This window comes from Ovis canadensis, chromosome 13 (assembly GCF_042477335.2).
Source record: "Ovis canadensis isolate MfBH-ARS-UI-01 breed Bighorn chromosome 13, ARS-UI_OviCan_v2, whole genome shotgun sequence".
In the NCBI taxonomy this organism is placed as follows: Eukaryota; Metazoa; Chordata; class Mammalia; order Artiodactyla; family Bovidae; genus Ovis; species Ovis canadensis.
In genome coordinates, this window is record NC_091257.1 from 40,499,999 (window position 1) to 40,519,802 (window position 19,804).

General features: G+C 37.6%; 1 protein-coding gene across 1 annotated transcript in view; it reads right to left on the minus strand.

The window, feature by feature from the left end:
* The window catches only part of ENKUR (enkurin, TRPC channel interacting protein), a 36,871-nt gene that overhangs the window by 12,910 nt on the left and 4,157 nt on the right, over positions 1–19,804 (minus strand). Inside the window, exons 2-4 of the mRNA XM_069547477.1 lie at positions 13,626–13,771; positions 5,547–5,770; positions 24–170 (exon numbers count right to left, since the gene is read on the minus strand). Coding sequence (XP_069403578.1) covers positions 24–170; positions 5,547–5,770; positions 13,626–13,771 — 517 coding nt within the window. The remainder of the gene's footprint in view (positions 1–23; positions 171–5,546; positions 5,771–13,625; positions 13,772–19,804) is intronic.

Here is a 19,804-nt window from a genome sequence, read left to right on the forward strand (position 1 = left end):
GATGTGAATTACAGAATGCTTACCTGCAGAACTGCATCCCTTTCTTCATCAGATAGCCTTTTCATAGCTGCTTTCCTGAGGTTTTCCTGGATATAGTTATCGTATTCTTCTTGGGCTTTCTTCACTTCCTCGTTTCGCTTACATATATATTCAGGTGTGACACCATAATCCTTATAAAGATTTTTCAGAAAAAAAAAAAAATCCTGAAAGTTACCTTATATACACGTACATACCAAGCAAAGATTAGGAGCAAAAGAAATGTTACAGACTTAAAGCTTTTGCTCAAAACACTGCAAATTGACAAGTCAGTGATTTTTTTTTTCCTATTGGGAACTAGTAGCTTTTATCTTGAGGTCTCTTTTGCATAACTTTGTTTTGTTTTTGTTTTTTTTTTTAAGAAAGATAAATGCTTCTAATGCATTGTAAAAACAGACCCTTAAAACTACTAGGCACATCTGCTTTAAGAAAAATAAAAATAAAAAAAAAGTCAGCTGAAGTAAAAAAAAAAAAACAAAAAAACACAGACTCAGAAAATTCAAAATAAAGGTGAATAAAACCAAAAAAAAAAAAAAAAGAAAAGAAAAAAAATGACTTGGGCCCCTAAGGTTGTTTTTGGAAATACAAAATACAATTTTAGGCTCCTGGGCTGCTTATAAGGACTGACAATGAAGCAATCAGCTGTGATTCAAAAGTTAGTGAATGTGTTGCCACCACTGTGCAGAGACACAGAACTACTCCCTGTTCATTCTCCAAAAAAACTATTTGAGGATGTACTTGGTGGTAGCTACACTAGTGAATAAGAAAGGCAGTTTCTGTCCTCACAGAATGTATTTTCTGTGGGGAAAAAAGCTTATCAAAAAGGGATTATAAAATAATATTTATAAATACAGTAAGAAGAAAGAGAGTCATGAGAGCTAATTGAGATAAAATGTCAGGGAAGATCTCTCTGAGGAAGCTGCTGTTGAGAGATATGAGTCATTGAAACTATGCACAAATATCCTGGTTCTTCTCCTTGGAGGCAATACTTCCCTGCTCCCCTTTCAATTAAGATGTAGCCATGCGACCAGCATTACCCCGTGCGAGTGCAAGTAACTTCTGTCCTTTTTGAATCTTATGAATTAATGGATGACTTGCCATGTTCTTTTTCTCTCTGGTATGATGATTTCTTTTTCTCTCTGGTATGCTTTGGGTTGCTGGGTCTTGGAATGAGGATCAGAAGTAGAGCTCCCAGCAACCCTCAAAGTACATGCAGCACAAGGAAGCACTAAAACTTAGTTACTTTTAGTTACTTAAATTTGGGGGTTATTTGTTAGCCACAGCATAACCCAACCTAATCCTGACTGAACAAGGGATAGAAACCTTAGCTATTAATATAAATGTGCTCTGGAAAGTTGCAAAGCACTATACCGATAAACTCTAAGAGCTCAGTACTCTGAGCATTTAGTTATTAGTACTTTGGGTAAATTAGTTCAATAGTAACCAGTTCAGTCCACTTCAGGAAACACTGAGGGCAACACCTCTTTTCGGCTCAGTACAATCAGTGAGGTTCATAATAATGATTCTGTGTCATCACAAGAGATTATATTTGGCATATTCTGTTTAAGAAAAAGAACTACCTCACAGATGAGGAAAAGCTGCAGTGATCTGAAATATTCTCATGTGCTGGATCATTGACAGCTAATGCATATTATTAATATTAATAATTGCATATATTATAATATCCACTCATCATTGAATTTTCACTAGGTGCCAGGTATTGTGTCAAGTGCTTAACATATTTTATATCATTTAATCCTCACAATGCTGGGATAAATCTAATAACTTGTTAAAAAAAATCATGGAGTTAAGAAAGTGGCAGAGTTAGAATTTGAAATGCTGTCTTACTATTATCTCTGTATGACTCAGGCCAACATCCATGTTTCACTGCCAACACAAATTGCCCTCATGGCCCAAATAGGCACACAATACTTTACTTGGAACTAAAACATGAGGTTCACTCATTTTTAAAAAGTGGCATCGCCCTAAAAAGGACCTACTGTCTCACGTAACAATAAAAGATTTTAAAACTTAACTCTGATAAGTGGAAAGTAAGCTGAGTTAGTCCTTCCTGAGCTCTGACTGCTTAGCCACCAAGAGTATTACTAGGAGCAGAGACTCTGCATTGCTTGGTAGACAAGCTCAGGTAGACTAACCTAGCATTTTTCTGTCTCTGTGATGGAGACTTAATTTCCTGTTCAAGGCAGAAAATGTATTGAAGTGGGCAGCTTACACAGAATGCAGCCATGAGGAGGGGGGACACAGAGCATGGTCATCAAAGGAGAAGGGGTGTTTTGTGTGTGTGTGGGAGATGGTGGAGAAATGATGGTGGAAATGGTTTTAAAAAGCCAGGAGAAAGAAATTTCTGCTTTTCCACACCCTATGGGACAGGAAGTCTGAGCAGCCTCCAGGGGCCACAGCAGGAGGAAGTATCAAAGAGAAGCTGGAAATCTTCATTGTCATGTGCTGCCAACTCCTAGACTCCTACTGAGGTGTCTTAGCCAACTGAGCATCAGGGGTTTTTCAGGGACTAAGCAGTTTTTCTCTAACAACGGCCTTGAGGCTCCTGTTTTGATTGTGAACAGGCATTGGATTCATCATGGTGGATCACCGGATGAACTTAATGCAAGCCCCTCAACCATCACTATTACAATTTCCTTTTTACTCTTCCTTCTTCCTTTCCTTTCTTTTTTGCCACAAGTTATTATTAAGCATAGGCTTCCCCGGTAGTTCAGAGGTAAAGAATCTGCCTACAAGGCTGGAGCCACAGGAGACGTGGGTTCAATCCATGGCTTGGGAAGATCCCCTGAAGGAGGGCATGGCAACCCACTCCAGTGTTCTTGCCTGAAGAATCCCATGGACAGAGAGGAGGCTGGTGGGTTATGGTCCACAAGGTCACAAAGAGTTGGACACTACTGAAGCAACTGAGCACGCACACATTATATTATGTACTGGAGAAAGAAATGGCAACCCACTCCAGTATTCTTCCCTGGAGAATCCCATGGACAGAGGAGCCTGGCAGGCTACAGTCCATGGAGTCACAAAGACTTAGACGTGACTGAGTGACTGAGCACGCTCACTATTATGCATTACTATTCTTTAGAATTTTGTACTCATACTATGTGTGTTTCCAGCATTTTTGTGTTTCATAAACATGCAAAATAAAATAGATTTCATGTAAGGCATTTTTCATAAGCTTTTTAAGCTTTAAACTTCTACATTTAAACAGCTAAACCCATGCTTCTATAATTTTCACCAATGAAATCATATGCTTATCTGATAAGCACCTTTTCAGATAGAAATGAAGGTCCTGAAAAGACTAGAAGGTTGTTTAATACTTTCAAGGTCTGTTTTACTCCACACACAAGTGAATATATTCAAACTGAAATAGTACCGTGAATTATTTACACTACACTGATAGGATGGACAGTTCTAAAGCTGTTTTCCTCTTCATTTCTCTCATTCTGTTACAAAGATCATGTAAAGTAAAAGAAAGTGAAAGTGAAAGTCGGACTCAGTCATGTCCAACTCTTTATGACCCCATGGACTATACAGTCCATGGGATTTCCCAGGCAAGAATACTGGAGTTGCCTTGCCCTCCTCCAGGGGATCTTCCTAACCCAGGGATCGACTCCAGGTCTCCCACACTGTGGGCAGATTCTTTACCATCTGAGCCACCACGGAAGCCCAAGATAATGTAAACTAATAACTAAATCCTAGAATCTTCTGAAAGGTTATTCTTTCCAGATTTACAATAATGACTGTGCTTCTAGCGACAATTCCACCTCACCAAAAATGAATATCTTTTAGAGAATGCTTGTTATAATTCTTAAGTATACTAATAATTGAAATTAAGGAAAACAACTATAGTTTTCCTTTACTAAACTACATGTTGTTCATTCCAAATTCTCCGTACGTTCACCATACTAAATTTGGACCAAACGCAGACTTCAGGGGAATGAGAATTGACAATCTAGATAACAGAGCACTGTTTTTTTAATTGAAGTAAAGGTGATTTACAATAGTATATCAGTTTTAGGTATACAACATAGTAGTTCAAAATTTTCATAGATTATAGATTATAACACCATTTAAAGCTGTTAAAAATGTTGGCTATATTTCCCTTGTAGCTTACTTGTTTAATATATCCTAGTAGCTTATTTATTTTATCCATACTAATTTGTACCTCTTAATCCCCTCTACTTTTCCACTCCCCGCTGGTAACCATTAGTTTGTCAGAAAGCACCATTAGTAATAATAGAATCTTTATGAATAATTTGAATATCAGGTCTTTTTAAAAGTTATGGTACTCAATTATATAACACTTTATTACTTGAAAATTTTCCCCATTCTGGTTTTAGCACTGGAAACCCTGCATGTTGGGGAAACCTTAGTCCCGGACAATTGGACAACTGGTCATCCTATGAAAGATCTTCTCTTTTGGAAGCTAAGATGAACTATTGCAGTAATAGGAGAAAAAGGTGAAATTACTGAACCATAACCTTGAAGAGGTTTTTAATGTGAAGAAGCATTATCATGATGACCCTGTATGCAAGACAGCCAAAAAGACACAGATGTGTATAGCGGACTTTTGGACTCAGAGGGAGAGGGAGAGGGTGGGATGATTTGGGAGAATGGCATTGAAACATGTATACTATCATGTAAGAATCGAATCACCAGTCTCTGTCCGATGCAGGATACAGCATGCTTGGGGCTGGTGCACGGGGATGACCCAGAGGGATGTTGTGGGGAGGGAAGTGGGAGGGGGGTTCATGTTTGGGAAAGTATGTACACCTGTGGTGGATTCATGTCAATGTATGGCAAAACCATACAGTATTGTAAAGTAAAATAAAGTAAAAATTAAAATTTAAAAAAAAGAAGCATTATCATCTTGAAATACTGCTAATACTTTAAATTATAGGCAGCACTATGTGAAATACTGAGTCTGGGTCTCTGTAGACAAAGTCAGCAAAGTATATACATGAAATTGCCACCTTAATTGATAGGGATATGTGACAAAGATATAAACAAATGATAATTATCTTATAAATAACCAAGTTTAGTGAATTTGTTCATTGTTTTTCATGTACATTAGCTGTCAGCTTGCTAAAAGCTAACTCTTAAGAGCTAACTAGCTAGTTGAGTGATAGATCAATCTATGGCAAATCTTCACCTTGAATTAAAAAAAATTTTTCCATTTTCTTTCTCTATTATTTTTATAATTTTTTATTAGAAGGTAATTGCTTTATAATACTGTGCTGATATCCACAATACTACTTAATTTTAAAACAAATTTTTATTGGAGTATAGTTGCTTTGCAATCTTGTGTTAGTTTCTGTCATACAGCAAAGTGAATCAGTTATATGTTTACATACATCCCCTCTTTTGGGGATTTCCTTCTCATTAGGTCACCACAGAGCATCAAGTCAAGTTCTCTGTGCTATACAGTAGGTTCTCATTAGTTATCTATTTTATACATATCAGATTTTATTAATATATCATAAGACTACCTTTTTATTGATGTACTTTGGAACCAGTCCTGAAGTTTCAAGGTCATGCTTGTCTCCAGTTCTTTTGTCAACATAAATTGGTTTAGGCTTTTTAGCCACTCCCATAATGACATCAGCTGCATTTGTATTTATAAAATTTTTTTCACTCTGTATTCCCATGACTGGATGGTCAGTCCTCAATGGCACAGGTGGCTTTCTGCGGTCATTCCATTCAAACTTTTTTTCTGTTAGACATAACATTTCCATTGTTAATGTTAAACCATAAACATGTCTACTCAGTACTATTTATAACATCCAGATATTTTACCATTAGTATATTAGAGTTGTATTAAAAATATATTCAAATATTTAAGGTAAAAATCAGTAATCATAAATGAAAAATATTAAATGTGAAATAATCAATATGTTGAAGAACAATATAAAAATCTAAGGGAAGAAAATAAACCCCCTAAATCATAGGTGAGCTAATACATTTTTATTAGCTATTATGAAAATATTTTCTTATAAAGATTTCAACAAATATTCAGTTTGCCCATTGAAAAAGTTCAAAGAAACATGAAAATGTTTTTCTGAGTACTTTCAATATTATGAATAATCATTTTCAGAGGAAAGTTACTATAAAATCACAAAGTAAAGAAATCAAATTTGATGTATTGAAAGTCCAAGAATCTGTGAAATTTTTTGCAGATTATCATTACAATGATTATCACTGATTATTATTACAAGGCATAAAAATCATGTAATAGCTGTGCATCCAACATGCAGCTTAAGAAATAAAGATTACCAATACTGTTGAGGTTTCCTATTCACTCCTCACTGATTACATTTCACTTCCTTAAATAACTACTATCCAGAGTTTACCTTATTTCTCTATTCCACATTCTCTTAATTAGCAGCAGATGAAACTGGCTGTTCTTACACAGTCTCTTTGACTTGACCATTCTGACTCACCTGTTTTGATACAGCCACATAGAAGTGGTTTATCAAAAAGCTAAAATGTAAAATAATTCCATTTTATTTCCCAGAACCAAAGGCAACAACTATCTTGACAAAACCTTACTCAAATCTTAACCCCACACACAACTACTAGGTACTTTGTCTTTATTCATTTCAGTACTGTTTGAACTTTTAAATCATTTTATATAACTTTTATCATAAGAAAAAAATATTTTATTATTAAAGGTCTATGAAATGGATTGATCTCTTGTTATGGGCTGAATTGTGTCCTGACCCCCATATTCATATGCTGAAGCCCTAAACCCCAGTACCTCAGAATGGTACTGTAGTTGGACATAGTTTTAAAGAGGGACTTAAGTTAAAATGAAGTCATTAGGGTGAGCCCTAATCAAATACGCATGATCTCCTTATAAAAGGAGGAAATTTGGACACAAACACAGAAGGAAGACCATGTGAAGACACAGGGAGAAGACAGCTATCTATAAGCCAAGAAGAAAGGTCTCAGAAGAAATGAACCCTGGAAATGTCCTGATGGTGTTTTTGTTTGTTTGTTTTTGGGCTGCACCTTGAGGCATGTGGGATTTGTTTCTCTGATCAGGGATTGAACCCATAATCCCTGCAATGGACGCACAGAGTCCTAACCACTGGACTCTCACATAATTCCAGGAAACACCCTGATCTTGGATGCTAGCTCTCAGAATTGTGACAAAATAAATTTCTACTTAAGCGACTCCATGGGGCTTTCCAAGTGGCACTAGTGGTAAAGACTCCACCTGCTAATGCCGGAGACAGTAAGAGACACAGGTTCAATCTGGGTCGGGAAGATGCCCTGGAGGAGGAAATGGCAGCCCATTCCAGTATTCTTGCCTGGAGAGTTCCATGCACAGAGGCGCCTGGAGGGCTACAGTCCATAGGGTCTCAAAGAGTCGGACATGACTGAAGCAACTTAGCACGTACATACTTGTTAGGGTAGCAGCCTTAGCAAACCAATATACCCCTGATAATTCTATACCCTCCCACAAACATTATAAAGGAAGTTTTCAATAGTCAATTCGTCATTAATTCATGCAATATGTTTTTGCTGAATACTTACTATGTTCCTAGGGAGTGCTCTAGGAACTGTGGGTACAGCAGTGAACGAAAGAGACAAAGTCCCCTTTCTCATGGAGTTTACGTGACAGTGGGGGATGCAAAAAATGTAATATGCAGACTACGATGTATATATTTGCTTGAACAATATGTAAAATTGTTTCTTGTTCTTGACCTACAAAAATAGTTATCTTCTTCCTATTTAACATACTACTGAGATGTTGTGAACATGGTCAGAAATTGAATTGTGGAGTTCTTAGAAAGCCTGGAGCAGAGAACAAACATGTTACAACCCAAATATTTCCCATCTACTAAACATACCCAAGTAAGGATGGTATAACCAGGTTGCCTAAAAACCAGAGGCTTTTAAAAAAAATTAATTTATTTGTTTTAATTGGAGGCTAATTACTTTACAATACTGTAGTGGTTTTTGCCATACACTGACATGAATCAGCCATGGGTGTACATGTGTTCCCCTGAACCCCCCTCCCACGTCCCTCCCCATACCATCCCTCAGGGTCTTCCCAGTGCACTAGCCCTGAGCACCCTGTCTCATGCATTGAACCTGGACTGGCGATCTTTTTCACATATGATAATATACATGTTTCAATGCTATTCTCTCAAATCATCCCACCCTTGCCTTCTCCCAGAGTCCAAAAATCTGTTCTTTACATCTGTGTCTCTTTTGCTGTCTCACATATAGGGTCATTGTTATCATCTTTCTAAATTCCATATATGTGTTAATATACTGTATTGGTGTTTTTCTTTCTGACTTACTTTACTCTGTATAATAGGCTCCAGTTTCATCCACTTCATTAGAACTGATTCAAATACATTCTTTTTAATAGCTGAGTAATAGTCCATTGTGTATATGTACCACAAATTTCTTATCCCTTCATCTGCCAATGGACATCTAGGTTGCTTCCATCTCCTGGCTCTTGTAAACAGTGCTGCGATGAACACTGGGGTACACGTGTCTCTTTCAATTCAAAACCAGAGGCTTTTATAAGTTCACATGAGAAATATTTAGAAGCCAAATTTAATTATGAGTTGAAAGTGCATGCAGATGACTTCCTTAACTATAGCTTTAGAAATGTATTTGAGGCAAAAGTGAATTCTCAGAAAATAAAGCAACAGTTTAGGAAGACTGATCACTCATTCCTAGTTGAGTAAGTAAATTATAAATATTGCTTTGTGGTTGTGCGCTGCATGAAGCCTAAAGCCTACCCCCATCTTACTGTATGGTGTACCCACCTAAGCATCATCTTATCTATCAACCCGAGAGTGGAGGATGGCAATGCGGCTCTGCTTAGTCGCTCAGGCATGTCTGACTCTTTGCAGACAATGGGGGCAGGTTTGGAAAAAGGGATGAGTATGTCTAGTCACAAATTATTCCCCCTGATACCTATATTCTCTACGACCACAATTAACTGCCAAATCTGAAAACCAAATGATTTGGTTTCTTTCTAGGCTTCCCTGGTAGCTCAGCTAGTAAAGAATCCACCTACAATGCAGGAGGCTCCGGTTCAAATCCTGGGTCAGGAAGAGCTGCTGGAGAACGGATAGGCTACCCACTCTAGTATTCTTGGGCTTCCCTGGTGGCTCAGCTGGTAAAGAATCCGCTGAGATTTGATGTGGGAGATTCAATCCCTGGGGTGGGAAGATCCATGGAGAAGGGAATAGCTACTCACTCCAGTTTTCTGGCCTGGAGAATTCCAGGGACTGTATAGTCCATGGGGTGGCAAAGAGTCAGACACGATTGAGTGACTCTGACTTTCACTTTTCACTTTAGGCTATAACAAAATGGCAATATCAACAGGGTCTTGTAGTCATGCAGATGTTCCACTACTTGAATTCAGAGAACCTGGTAGGTATTTTTCAGTGTGTCTAGCAAGTTACTGTGTTCAAAATGGCAGCATATGCACAAAGAGACTGGTAGCTGTTTGGCCTATGTTACCTAAAATGTTGTTTCACTGCATGGGCTTTTATTTTATCTTATTTTGATGGACCTTTAAGCTCTCGCAAAACCCCAAATTTTTTATTCTTAAGGCCAATGAATTTTTGTGTTTGTTTTACCTCATAACATTTCATGCAAAGATGGGCTCAATAAAGGACAGAAATGGTATGGACCAAACAGAAGCAGAAGATATTAAGAAGAGGTGGCAAGAATACACAGAAGAACTATACAAAAAAGATCTTCATGACCCAGATAACCACAATGGTGTGATCACTCACCTAGAGCCAGACATCCTGGAATGTGAAGTCAAGTGGGCTTTAGGAAGTATCACTAAGAACAAAGCTAGTGGAGGTGATAGAATTCCAGTTGAGCTATTTCAAATCCTGAAAGATGATGCTGTGAAAGTGCTGCATTCAATATGCCAGCAAATCTGGAAAACTCAGCAGTGGCCACAGGACTGGAAAAGGTCAGTTTTCATTCCAATCTCAAAGAAAGGCAATGCCAAACAATCCTCAGACAACCACTCAATTACACTCATCTCACATGCTAGTAAAGTAATGCTCAAAATTTTCCAAGCCAGGCTTCAGCAATATGTGAACCGTGAATTTCCAGATGTTCAAGCTGGTTTTAGAAAAGGCAGAGGAACCAGAGATCAAATTGCCAACATCTCCTGGATCATGGAAAAAGCAAGAAAGTTCCAGGAAAGCATCTATTTCTGCTTTATTGACTATGCCAAAGCCTTTGACTGTGTGGATCACAATAAACTGGAAAATTCTGAAAGAGACAGGAATACCAGACCACCTGACCTGCCTCTTGAGAAACCTGTATGCAGGTCAGGAAGCAACAGTTAGAACTGGACATGGAATAACAGACTGGTTCCAAATAGGACAAGGAGTACTTCAAGGCAGTATATTGTCACCCTGCTTATTTAACTTATATGCAGAGTACATCATGAGAAACACTGGACTGGAAGAAGCACAAGCTGGAATCAAGATTGCCAAGAGAAATATCAATAACCTCAGCTATGCAGATCACACCACCCTTATGGCAGAAAGTGAGAAGAACTAAAAAGCCTCTTGATGAAAGTGATGAAAGTGAAAGGGGAGAGTGAAAAAGTTGGCTTCAAGCTCAAATTCAGAAAACTAAGATCATGGCATCTCATCCCATCACTTTATGGGAAATAGATGGGGAAACAGTGGCAACAGTGGCTGACTTTATTTTCTGGGGCTCCAAAATCACTGCAGTTGATGATCACAGCCGTGAAATTAAAAGACACTTACTCCTTGGAAGGCAAGTTATGACCAACATAGATAGCATATTAAAAAGCAGAGACATTACTTTGTCAACAAAGGTCCGTCTAGTCAAGGCTAGTCATGGTTTTACTAGTGGTCATGTATGGATGTGAGAGTTGGACTATAAAGAAAGCTGAGCGCCAAAGAACTGATGCTTTTGAACTGCGGTGTTGGAGAAGACTCCTGAGAGTCCCTTGGACTGCAAGGAGATACAACCAGTCCATCCTAAAGGAGATCAGTCCTGAGTGTTCATTGGAAGGACTGATGTTGAAGCTGAAACTCCAATACTTTGGCCACCTGATGCAAAGAGCTGACTCATTTGAAAAGACCCTGATGTTGGAAAAGATTGAAGGCAGGAGGAGAAGGGGACGACAGAGGATGAGATGGTGGATGGCATCACTGACTCAATGGACATGAGTTTGGGTGAACTCCGGGAGTTGGTGATGGACAGGGAGTCCTGGCGTGCTGCAGTTCATGGACTCGCAAAGAGCTGGACACGACTGAGCGACTGAACTGAACTACCATATAATGTTTATAAGAGGAGAGACAGACTTCATCTCTTTTTTCTTATTTGAAACTTAGGGTTTACAGTTTGGTAGTTGTTCTATGTAATATGCTTAACTTTGGTGAATATTCATAAGGACCCAAGTAATATCGCTGGTCCTAAGGCACTTAAGGAATTAAATTCTATGTTAAGATTTTCCAGTATTCTCACGGAGACGGCAATGGCACCCCACTCCAATACTCTTGCCTGGAAAATCCCATGGACGGAGGAGCCTGGTTGGCTGCAGTCCATGGGGTCGCTGAGAGTTGGACATGACTCAGTGACTTCACTTTCACTTTTCACTTTCATGCATTGGAGAAGGAAATGGCAACCCACTCCAGTGTTCTTGCCTGGAGAATCCCAGGATGGCGGAGCCTGGTGGGCTGCCGTCCATGGGGTCGCACAGAGTCGGACACGACTGAAGTGACGCAGCAGCAGCAGCAGCAGCAGCAGCAGCAGTATTCTCGAGCAGTTGTGCATTGCAAAATAACACTTGAGGAAAAGACGAGACTTTCAAAGACCTGAATTTAAACGTTCATATTGTATTTTCATACTTGCTTCTTCCATCTTTCCCAATAATGCCCTCATCCTTTATCATGGCATATGGATTATGAGAGGATTGTGGGACACAAACCACTGCCATAGGGAGAAGGAGTTACTTTTGTCAAAAGGTGATACCCTCATTGGGCTTGACATACTGTGTTAGTTCTTTGATCCAAGAAGATGGGAAGAGGCTAACTTTTTAAAAGACATAGACTCATTGCCCTTCTTGTGTTTATTATCCAAAACCAGCAGGGAAGACATACTCAAGATGGGAAGAAGCTGCTTCATGCACACTTGTCACAAATCCTTTCTCATCTATTCTCCACTTTTCTGATGGCCTTTCCCCCAATATCCATATGCTCTATGACCACAACTGACTACATCATTTGTGAGGCCCAGCACAAGATGAAAATGTGGAATTCCTTGATAAAAAGTTATTAGGAATTTCAAGATTACAAAAGCAGAGCATTAAACCAAGTGTGGGGTCCTTTGAAGCATGGGGCCCAGTGTGGCTGCACAGGTAGCATGCCCAAGAAACTGATTCTCATTCAGGAAGCCTCTTCCATTACATCTAATTCTTTCATTGTCCTAATGGTCTTCGAGATCTGAGAAATTTAAAGCCTCATACTCAAAGCTAAAATGAGACTGGTCATTGCTTTGACAACTGATAGCAATGGTTGTATTTTCATTTCCTGGAAAAAAGACTAGATAAGGTTTAGAGGCCAAGCAATTTTGCTCATTTGGGGTTTAGAACTCTTGTAATTGTTGCTTGTTATTGATGTCATATGGCTAGATCTGAAGATGGTGTGTGGTGCTTGAGGTGGGGCTTTATCATATAGTCCAAGATGTAGTTCAAGATGCTTGCACCTTCAAAAGGAAAGTCTTTGGGGGAGGAAATTTAGCATTCTCTACTCTCTTCTTCTACATAGTGGGGTTTTTGAGAATTTTTTAAAATACATTTTTTCATTGTAGTGGATTTGTAATATTATATAAGTAACAGGTGTACAATACAGTGACTCAGAATTTTTAAAGGTTATACTCTATTTATAATTACTATAAAATGTGACTATATCACTTGTTATACAATATATCATTGTATCTTATTTTATACATAATAATTTGAACCTCTTAATCCCCTATTTTATTGCTTCTCTTTTCGCTCTCCCCACTGGTAACCACTAGTTTACTCTGTGTTTGCTTCTTTTTTGTTTTATTTACCAGTTTTTCTTTTATATTCCATATATAAGTCATATCAAAAAGTTTACATCTTTGTCTGACTTATTTCCCTTAGTATAATAGCCTCCAAGTCCATCCATGTTGCTGCAAATGGCAATAGTTCATTCTTTTTTTATGGTTGAGTGGGCTGCCGTCTACGGGGTCACACAGGGTCGGACACAACTGAAGCCACTTGGCAGCAGCAGCAGCAGTGTTCCATTGTATACATGTACTACAACTTCTTTATCCATTAATCTGCTGATGGGCACTTAGGTTGCTTCCATGTCTTGGCTAAATAATGCTGCTAGGAATACTACAGTGGACGTACTATATTCCTGATTTCTGTTTTCTCCTAGCCTCTAAAATTCTATTTAATATGAGCTAAAGTTGTTATTACTGTGAACATTTAATATTCACAGATAAGATAATTTTAGTTAAATTATCCGTTAACACTTTTAAAATTAAAAAGTGATAAAACCTACTGGGTGGTAGAATTTTTTCCTTTGAATGTTTCTTCAGGAAATTCTTTGGAGAAGGTACTTCAAGTTTTGCTGGTCCCATAGTTTTCATCGCAGTTTTAAATTTTTGCATGTCATCTTTTACAGTTGCTTTAAAAATTGATACATACCTAAAATTTAAAAAAAAAGCTGTAGCATTTATATCTTAAATAAAAACCATATAAAGTTTTCAAAAGGATATACATTTCTAACCTACATATAGCTATATTCTATATTCTATAATATATATCTATATTCAATGGAGATAGCCATTAAGCATAATTATCTGAGCCCTGTCCATTAGGCTTAGGCAAGCTAGATTAAAGTTTTACTCTAATAAAACAGTGCCAGGATAAAGATGATCATACTACTTACATACTACTCTTTGACCATCTGTAGCATTTATAACAGAGAAGGCAATGGCACACCACTCCAGTACTCTTGCCTGGAAAATCCCATGGATGCAGCCTGGTGGGCTGTAGTCCATGGAGTCTCTGAAAGTAGGACACGACTCAGTGACTTCACTTTCACTTTTCACTTTCATGCATTAGAGAAGGAAATGGCAACCCACTCCAGTGTTCTTGCCTGGAGAATCCCTGGGACAGGGGAGCCTGGTGGGCTGCCGTCTATGGGGTCATACAGAGTCGGACATGACTGAAGCAACTTAGCAGCAGCCACAGCAGCAGCATTTATAATGATGTAACCTCTCCCATTTCTGATATTGGTAGTGTGTCTCTCCTCTCTCTTTCTTTTGTTCTTTTTCTTTTGGGTGTAAGTCTTCTCTAATGTTGATATTTGCCATTTCGATGATTTCTGCACTGATCATTACTATATCTCATTATTTGGAGTTTTTTTCTCTTTAAGTTTCTTAAGGTACAATTTTAGCTATTTGACTTTAAACATTTATACTTATACATGTTTCCTGAGAAATCTGTATCCAGGTCAAGAAGCAACAGTTAGAACCGGACATGGAACAACAGACTGGTTCCAAATTGGGAAAAGAGTATGTCAAGGTTGTATATTGTCACTCTGCTTATTTAACTTATATGCAGAGTACATCATGCAAAATGCTGGGCTGGATGAAGCACAAGCTGGAATCAAGATTGCCAGGAGAAATATCAATAATCTCAGATATGCAGATGGTAGAAAGCGAAGAATAACTAAAGAGCCTCTTAATGAAAGTGAAAGAGTAAAAAAGCTGGCTTGTATGCGAGACAACAAAAGAGACACAGATGTATAGAACAGTCTTTTGGACTCTGTGGGAGAAGGAGAGGGTGGGATGATTTGGGAGAATGGCATTGAAACGTATAATATCATATATGAAACGAGTTGCCAGCCCAGGTTCAATGCATGATACTGGATGCTTGGGGCTGGTGCACTGGGACGACCCAGCAGGATGGTACAGGGAGGGAGGAGGGAGAGGGGTTCAGGATGGGGAACACATGTATACCTGTGGCGGATACATGTTGATGTATGGCAAAACCAATACAATATTGTAAAGTAATTAACCTCCAATTAAAATAAATAAATTTATATATATTAAAAAAACCCTCAACATTCAAAAAATCATAGCATCTGGCCCCATCACTTCATAGCAAGCAGATTGGGGAAACAATGGAAACAGTGAGAGATTTTATTTTGGGGGGGCTCCAAAATCACTGCAGATGGTGACTGCAGCCATGAAATTAAGATGCTTGCTCCTTGGAAGAAAAGCTATGACCAACCTAGACAGCATATTAGAAAGGAATGCATTTGAGTCAGTTCTAATGAGGTGAATGAACCTAGAGCCTATTATACAAAGTGAAGTAAGTCAGAAAGAGATTAGTGTACTGTAATACATATGTATGGAATCTAGAAAAATGGTTCTGAAGAATTTATTTACAGGGCAGCAATGAAGAAACAGACATAGAAAACAGACTTATGGACATGGGGAGAGGGGAGGAGAGGGTGAGATGTATGGAAAATGTAACATGGAAACTTACATTACCATATGTAAAACAGATAGCCAACAGGAATTTGCTGTATGGCTCAGGAAACTCAAACAGGGGCTCTGTATCAATCTAGAGGGGTGAGATGGGAGGGAGGTTCAAAAGGGAGGGGATATATGTATACCTATGGCTGATTCATGTTGAGGTTTGACAGAAAACAACAAAATTCTGTAAAGCAATTATCCTTCAATAAAAAAATCAATAAATTAAAAAAAAAAGCAGAGACATTATTTCACCAACAAAGGTCTGTCTAGTCAGTCAAAGCTATGGTTTTTCTAGTAGCCATGTATGGATGTGAGAGTTGGACTATAAAGAAAGCTGAGTGATACTTTTGAACTGTGGTGTTGGAGAAGACTCTTGAGAGTCCCTTGGACTGCATGGAGATTCAGTCACTCCATCCTAAAGGAAATCAGTTCTGAATATTCATTGGAGGGACTGATGCTGAAGCGGAAACTCCAATACTGTGGCCACCTGATGCGAAGAACCGTCTCACTGGAAAAGACTCTGATGCTGAGAAAGATTGAAGGTGGGAAGAGAAGGGGATAACAGAGGATGAGATGGTTGGATGGCATCACTGACTCGATGGATGTGAGTTTGAGCAAGCTCTGGGAGTTGGTGATGGACAGGGAAGCCTGGTGTGCTGGAGTCTATGGGGTTGCGAAGAGTTGGACACGACTGAGTGACTGAAATGACTTATCTAATAGAAGCCAAAAATTCCCTCTAGGCATTGCTTCATAGCTGCATAGCACAAATTTTGATATGCTTCCGTTTTCACTCAGCTCAAAAACCTTTTAAATCCCCTTCTGATGTGTTTGTGTTAGAAGTTTATTTAGATGTGTTATGCTTGATCTCCAAATACTTGGGGATTTTCCAGATATCTCTCTGATTTCTAATTAATTTCTATCATGGTTAAAAATATATAATTTGTAAAATTTCAATCCTTTAAAGTTTTCTGACACTTGTTTTATGGCACAAAGCACAGTCTATCTTGGTAAATGTTCTATATACACTGGAAAAGGAAGTGTACACTGCCGCTGTTGGCTGGACTGTTCTATAACTGACAGGAGAAACAGGTTGGATACTATTTTCAAGGGTTCTAATAATCATTGAAAGAGAGATGTTGAAATTTCTTACAACTGTGGATTTCTTTCTTTTAATTCTGTCAGCTTTTGCTTCATGTATTTTGAAGCTCTATTAGTAGGTGCACAGCCTTTATTAGAATTAGCATACCTTCTTGAAAAACTGATCACTTCATTATTAGAAAGTAATACTCTTTAGCCCTCTTAAAATTCTATAGTCTAAAATCTACTCTGATATTTATATAACCAATCCAGTATTCCTTTAATTTATGATAATACAGTATTTGTCTATTCTTTGACTTTTTTCTTGTGTCTTTATTTTTTAAGGGGGTTTTCTTATGGAGAACATAGAATTTTTATCCGTTCTAACAGTTTTGTAATTGTTTGGACTATTGACATTTAATGTGATTTTTAAAAATGTGTTTGTATTTAAAATTTCCATCTTGCTATTGTTTTCTACATATCCCATTGCTGGTTCTTCCTTATTTTGTGCTGTCTTATCTTTTGTTTTTATTTTGTAGAAGTTCTAAGGTTTACAATATATATGTTTACCTCATCACAGTCTACTTCAAGTATTATTATACTACAAGTATTATTATACTACAGGATATAAGAACCTCACAAAAGCATACTTGCTTCTACCCCTTCCCCATCTTTATCCTAGGGTTCTATGAGTGTTATAAAATCTGTAATTCATTGTGGTTATTTTCCCCTTAAAAAGCTAAGTATATTGTAAAGAAATTTAAAAAGAAAAAAAAACCTAACATTTACCCATCTGTGTGCCTGTGTGTATGCTCAGTTGGGTCCAACTCTTTGTGACCCTGTGGGCTGTAGCCTACCAGGCTCCTCTGTCCATGGAATTCTCCAGGCAAGAATACTAGAGTGGGTTGGCATTTCTTCCTACAGGGAATTTTCCTGACCCAGGGATCAAATTCTTGCCTCCTGTGACACCTGCACTGGCAGGTGGATTCTTTTACCATTGAGCTGCCTGGGAAGCCATATTTACCATTTTATGTAATCTTTATGTCATTGTGTAAATCCAAATTTCCAGCTCATACCACTTTCTTGTGCATTATGGACTTTTAAATTGGCTGTGTTTTCTGATGAAATATTTGCTGACCTTCCTTCCTCTATATACAATGTGTTTTTTTTTCCCTTGGCTGTTTTTAGTATTTTTCTCTTTATTACTGGTTTTAGGAAATTTTATGTTAATTGCCCTTGGAATGGTTTCCCTCTTCTCTTCTTACTGCTCTTCCTTTTCCTTCTTGGGGTTCATAATGATTCTTTGATATATGGACTTAAAGATCTCATTAATTTTATAAAAATTTTGACCACTATTCAAATATTTCTTCTATATCTCTCTACTCTCCTTCTGGGATCCTAATTAGACTTGTGTTAGGTTGCTTGATGTGGTCAACAGCTCACTGATTCTGTTTTCCTTTTCAGTTATTTTCCCTCTCATAATCATTTTGTGTTGTTTTATTAGTATGTCTTTAAATCCAAAAATATTTTCTTCAGTGTCTTAGCTATTATCCCCATTCAGTATATTATTTTCATAGGCATAGTATTATGTATTCAACTTAGATTTTTTTTAATCCTTCTATGTCTTGCTCATGTTTTCATCTACATTTGGAGCACATGAAAATATTTTAAATAGTGGTTTTAATGTTCTTGCCTACTAATTTTCTCACTGATATCGTTTGTCTGCTTGTATTGACTGATTTTTCTCTTGGTTATATACATTATATTTCTGGGACTAGAAACTTTTAGTCCAGTTCTAAGTTGATCTTACTTCTGAATATACCACTCAATCCCCTGTATCTTAGGAGATTCACTCTGGTTGGTGGGAACATAAACTTTATCTGGCTCTGCTGCTGTTAGTTATTTCTCTGGCCTCGGTAGTTTCATCATACATGTGGACTGACAACCAAAGACATCAGGAAAATCCTCCTGTATACTTCCATAATTTTCTATCTATGCACTTCTCTCCTCTACAGTACTCTGTGCCATGAACTATGGTTTGACCCCCTCAAATTCTAAATCCTATCACTTTAACTCAGTGAAACTGCTGAATTTTGTTTTAATTTCTCTTTCCCGAACTTTTGTCTGGAGATTTTCTCCAGGGAGAATATTGGGACAATTGTAGGCCTTGTTTCCCTTCACTTAGGGATGACTATTCTGTGCTGCCTATTGTTCAGTGTCTAAAAAACCATTGTTTTACATATACTTTCCTGGTGCTTTAGTTACTTAAGGTGAGAGGGTAAATTCCATTCTTGACTGGAAGCAGAAATTCAGCTACACCACTTTTCGTAACTTGTATTCTCATCTTACTATGTAGATAAGTTTGTGTGGAGAAACATTAAATTTTTTCTTGCTTTTAGAAGACCTTCCTCAATCTTGAACTCAATGGCTAGGAATTAATTACAGTCCAAAATGAATGAGCACATTAGATACCTTCTAGAAATAATGTTCAATCCAAACCTGTGCCTTCAAATTCCCATGTAAACTGGAATTAGCATATATGATCTCTTGACTAATCACCTTTTTTGAGGTACAAAGGAGTGTGTATACTCACCTTTTTAAACATTGCATCTTGTTATTCATTCCCACTATTTTGTATGTGAACTGAAAGCTTACCATGTCATAGAAAACAGATATTTTATTCTATATAATAACTTTATTTTTCCAAATTTTTAAGTGATGAAACTAATATAATGGTATATGTCAATTATATCTTAATAACACAATAAAGATCTATTAATAGTTTCCCTTAATCTCAATTTTCCAAAAAATTTTATATCTCTATGTATGAATTGTAACTTGATTTTAACTTGATAATGTGATTTCTTTTCATAATTAATATATGTAAAGCTTACACTTTTTTTTGAATGAAAGGTTTTTTCAATGCTATAGTGCTTTACAATTTTCAATCATGTGAGTTTCACCTACATTTCATATAATTCCATAACCACCCTTTTGCCTCACCCTTGTATTCCCCTTCTCCCTCCCCCCCAACCCCCCACTGGTAACCACTAGTTTGTTCTTTTTATCTGTGAACCTGCTTCTTTTTTGTTTTCACTAGTTTGTTTTATTTTTT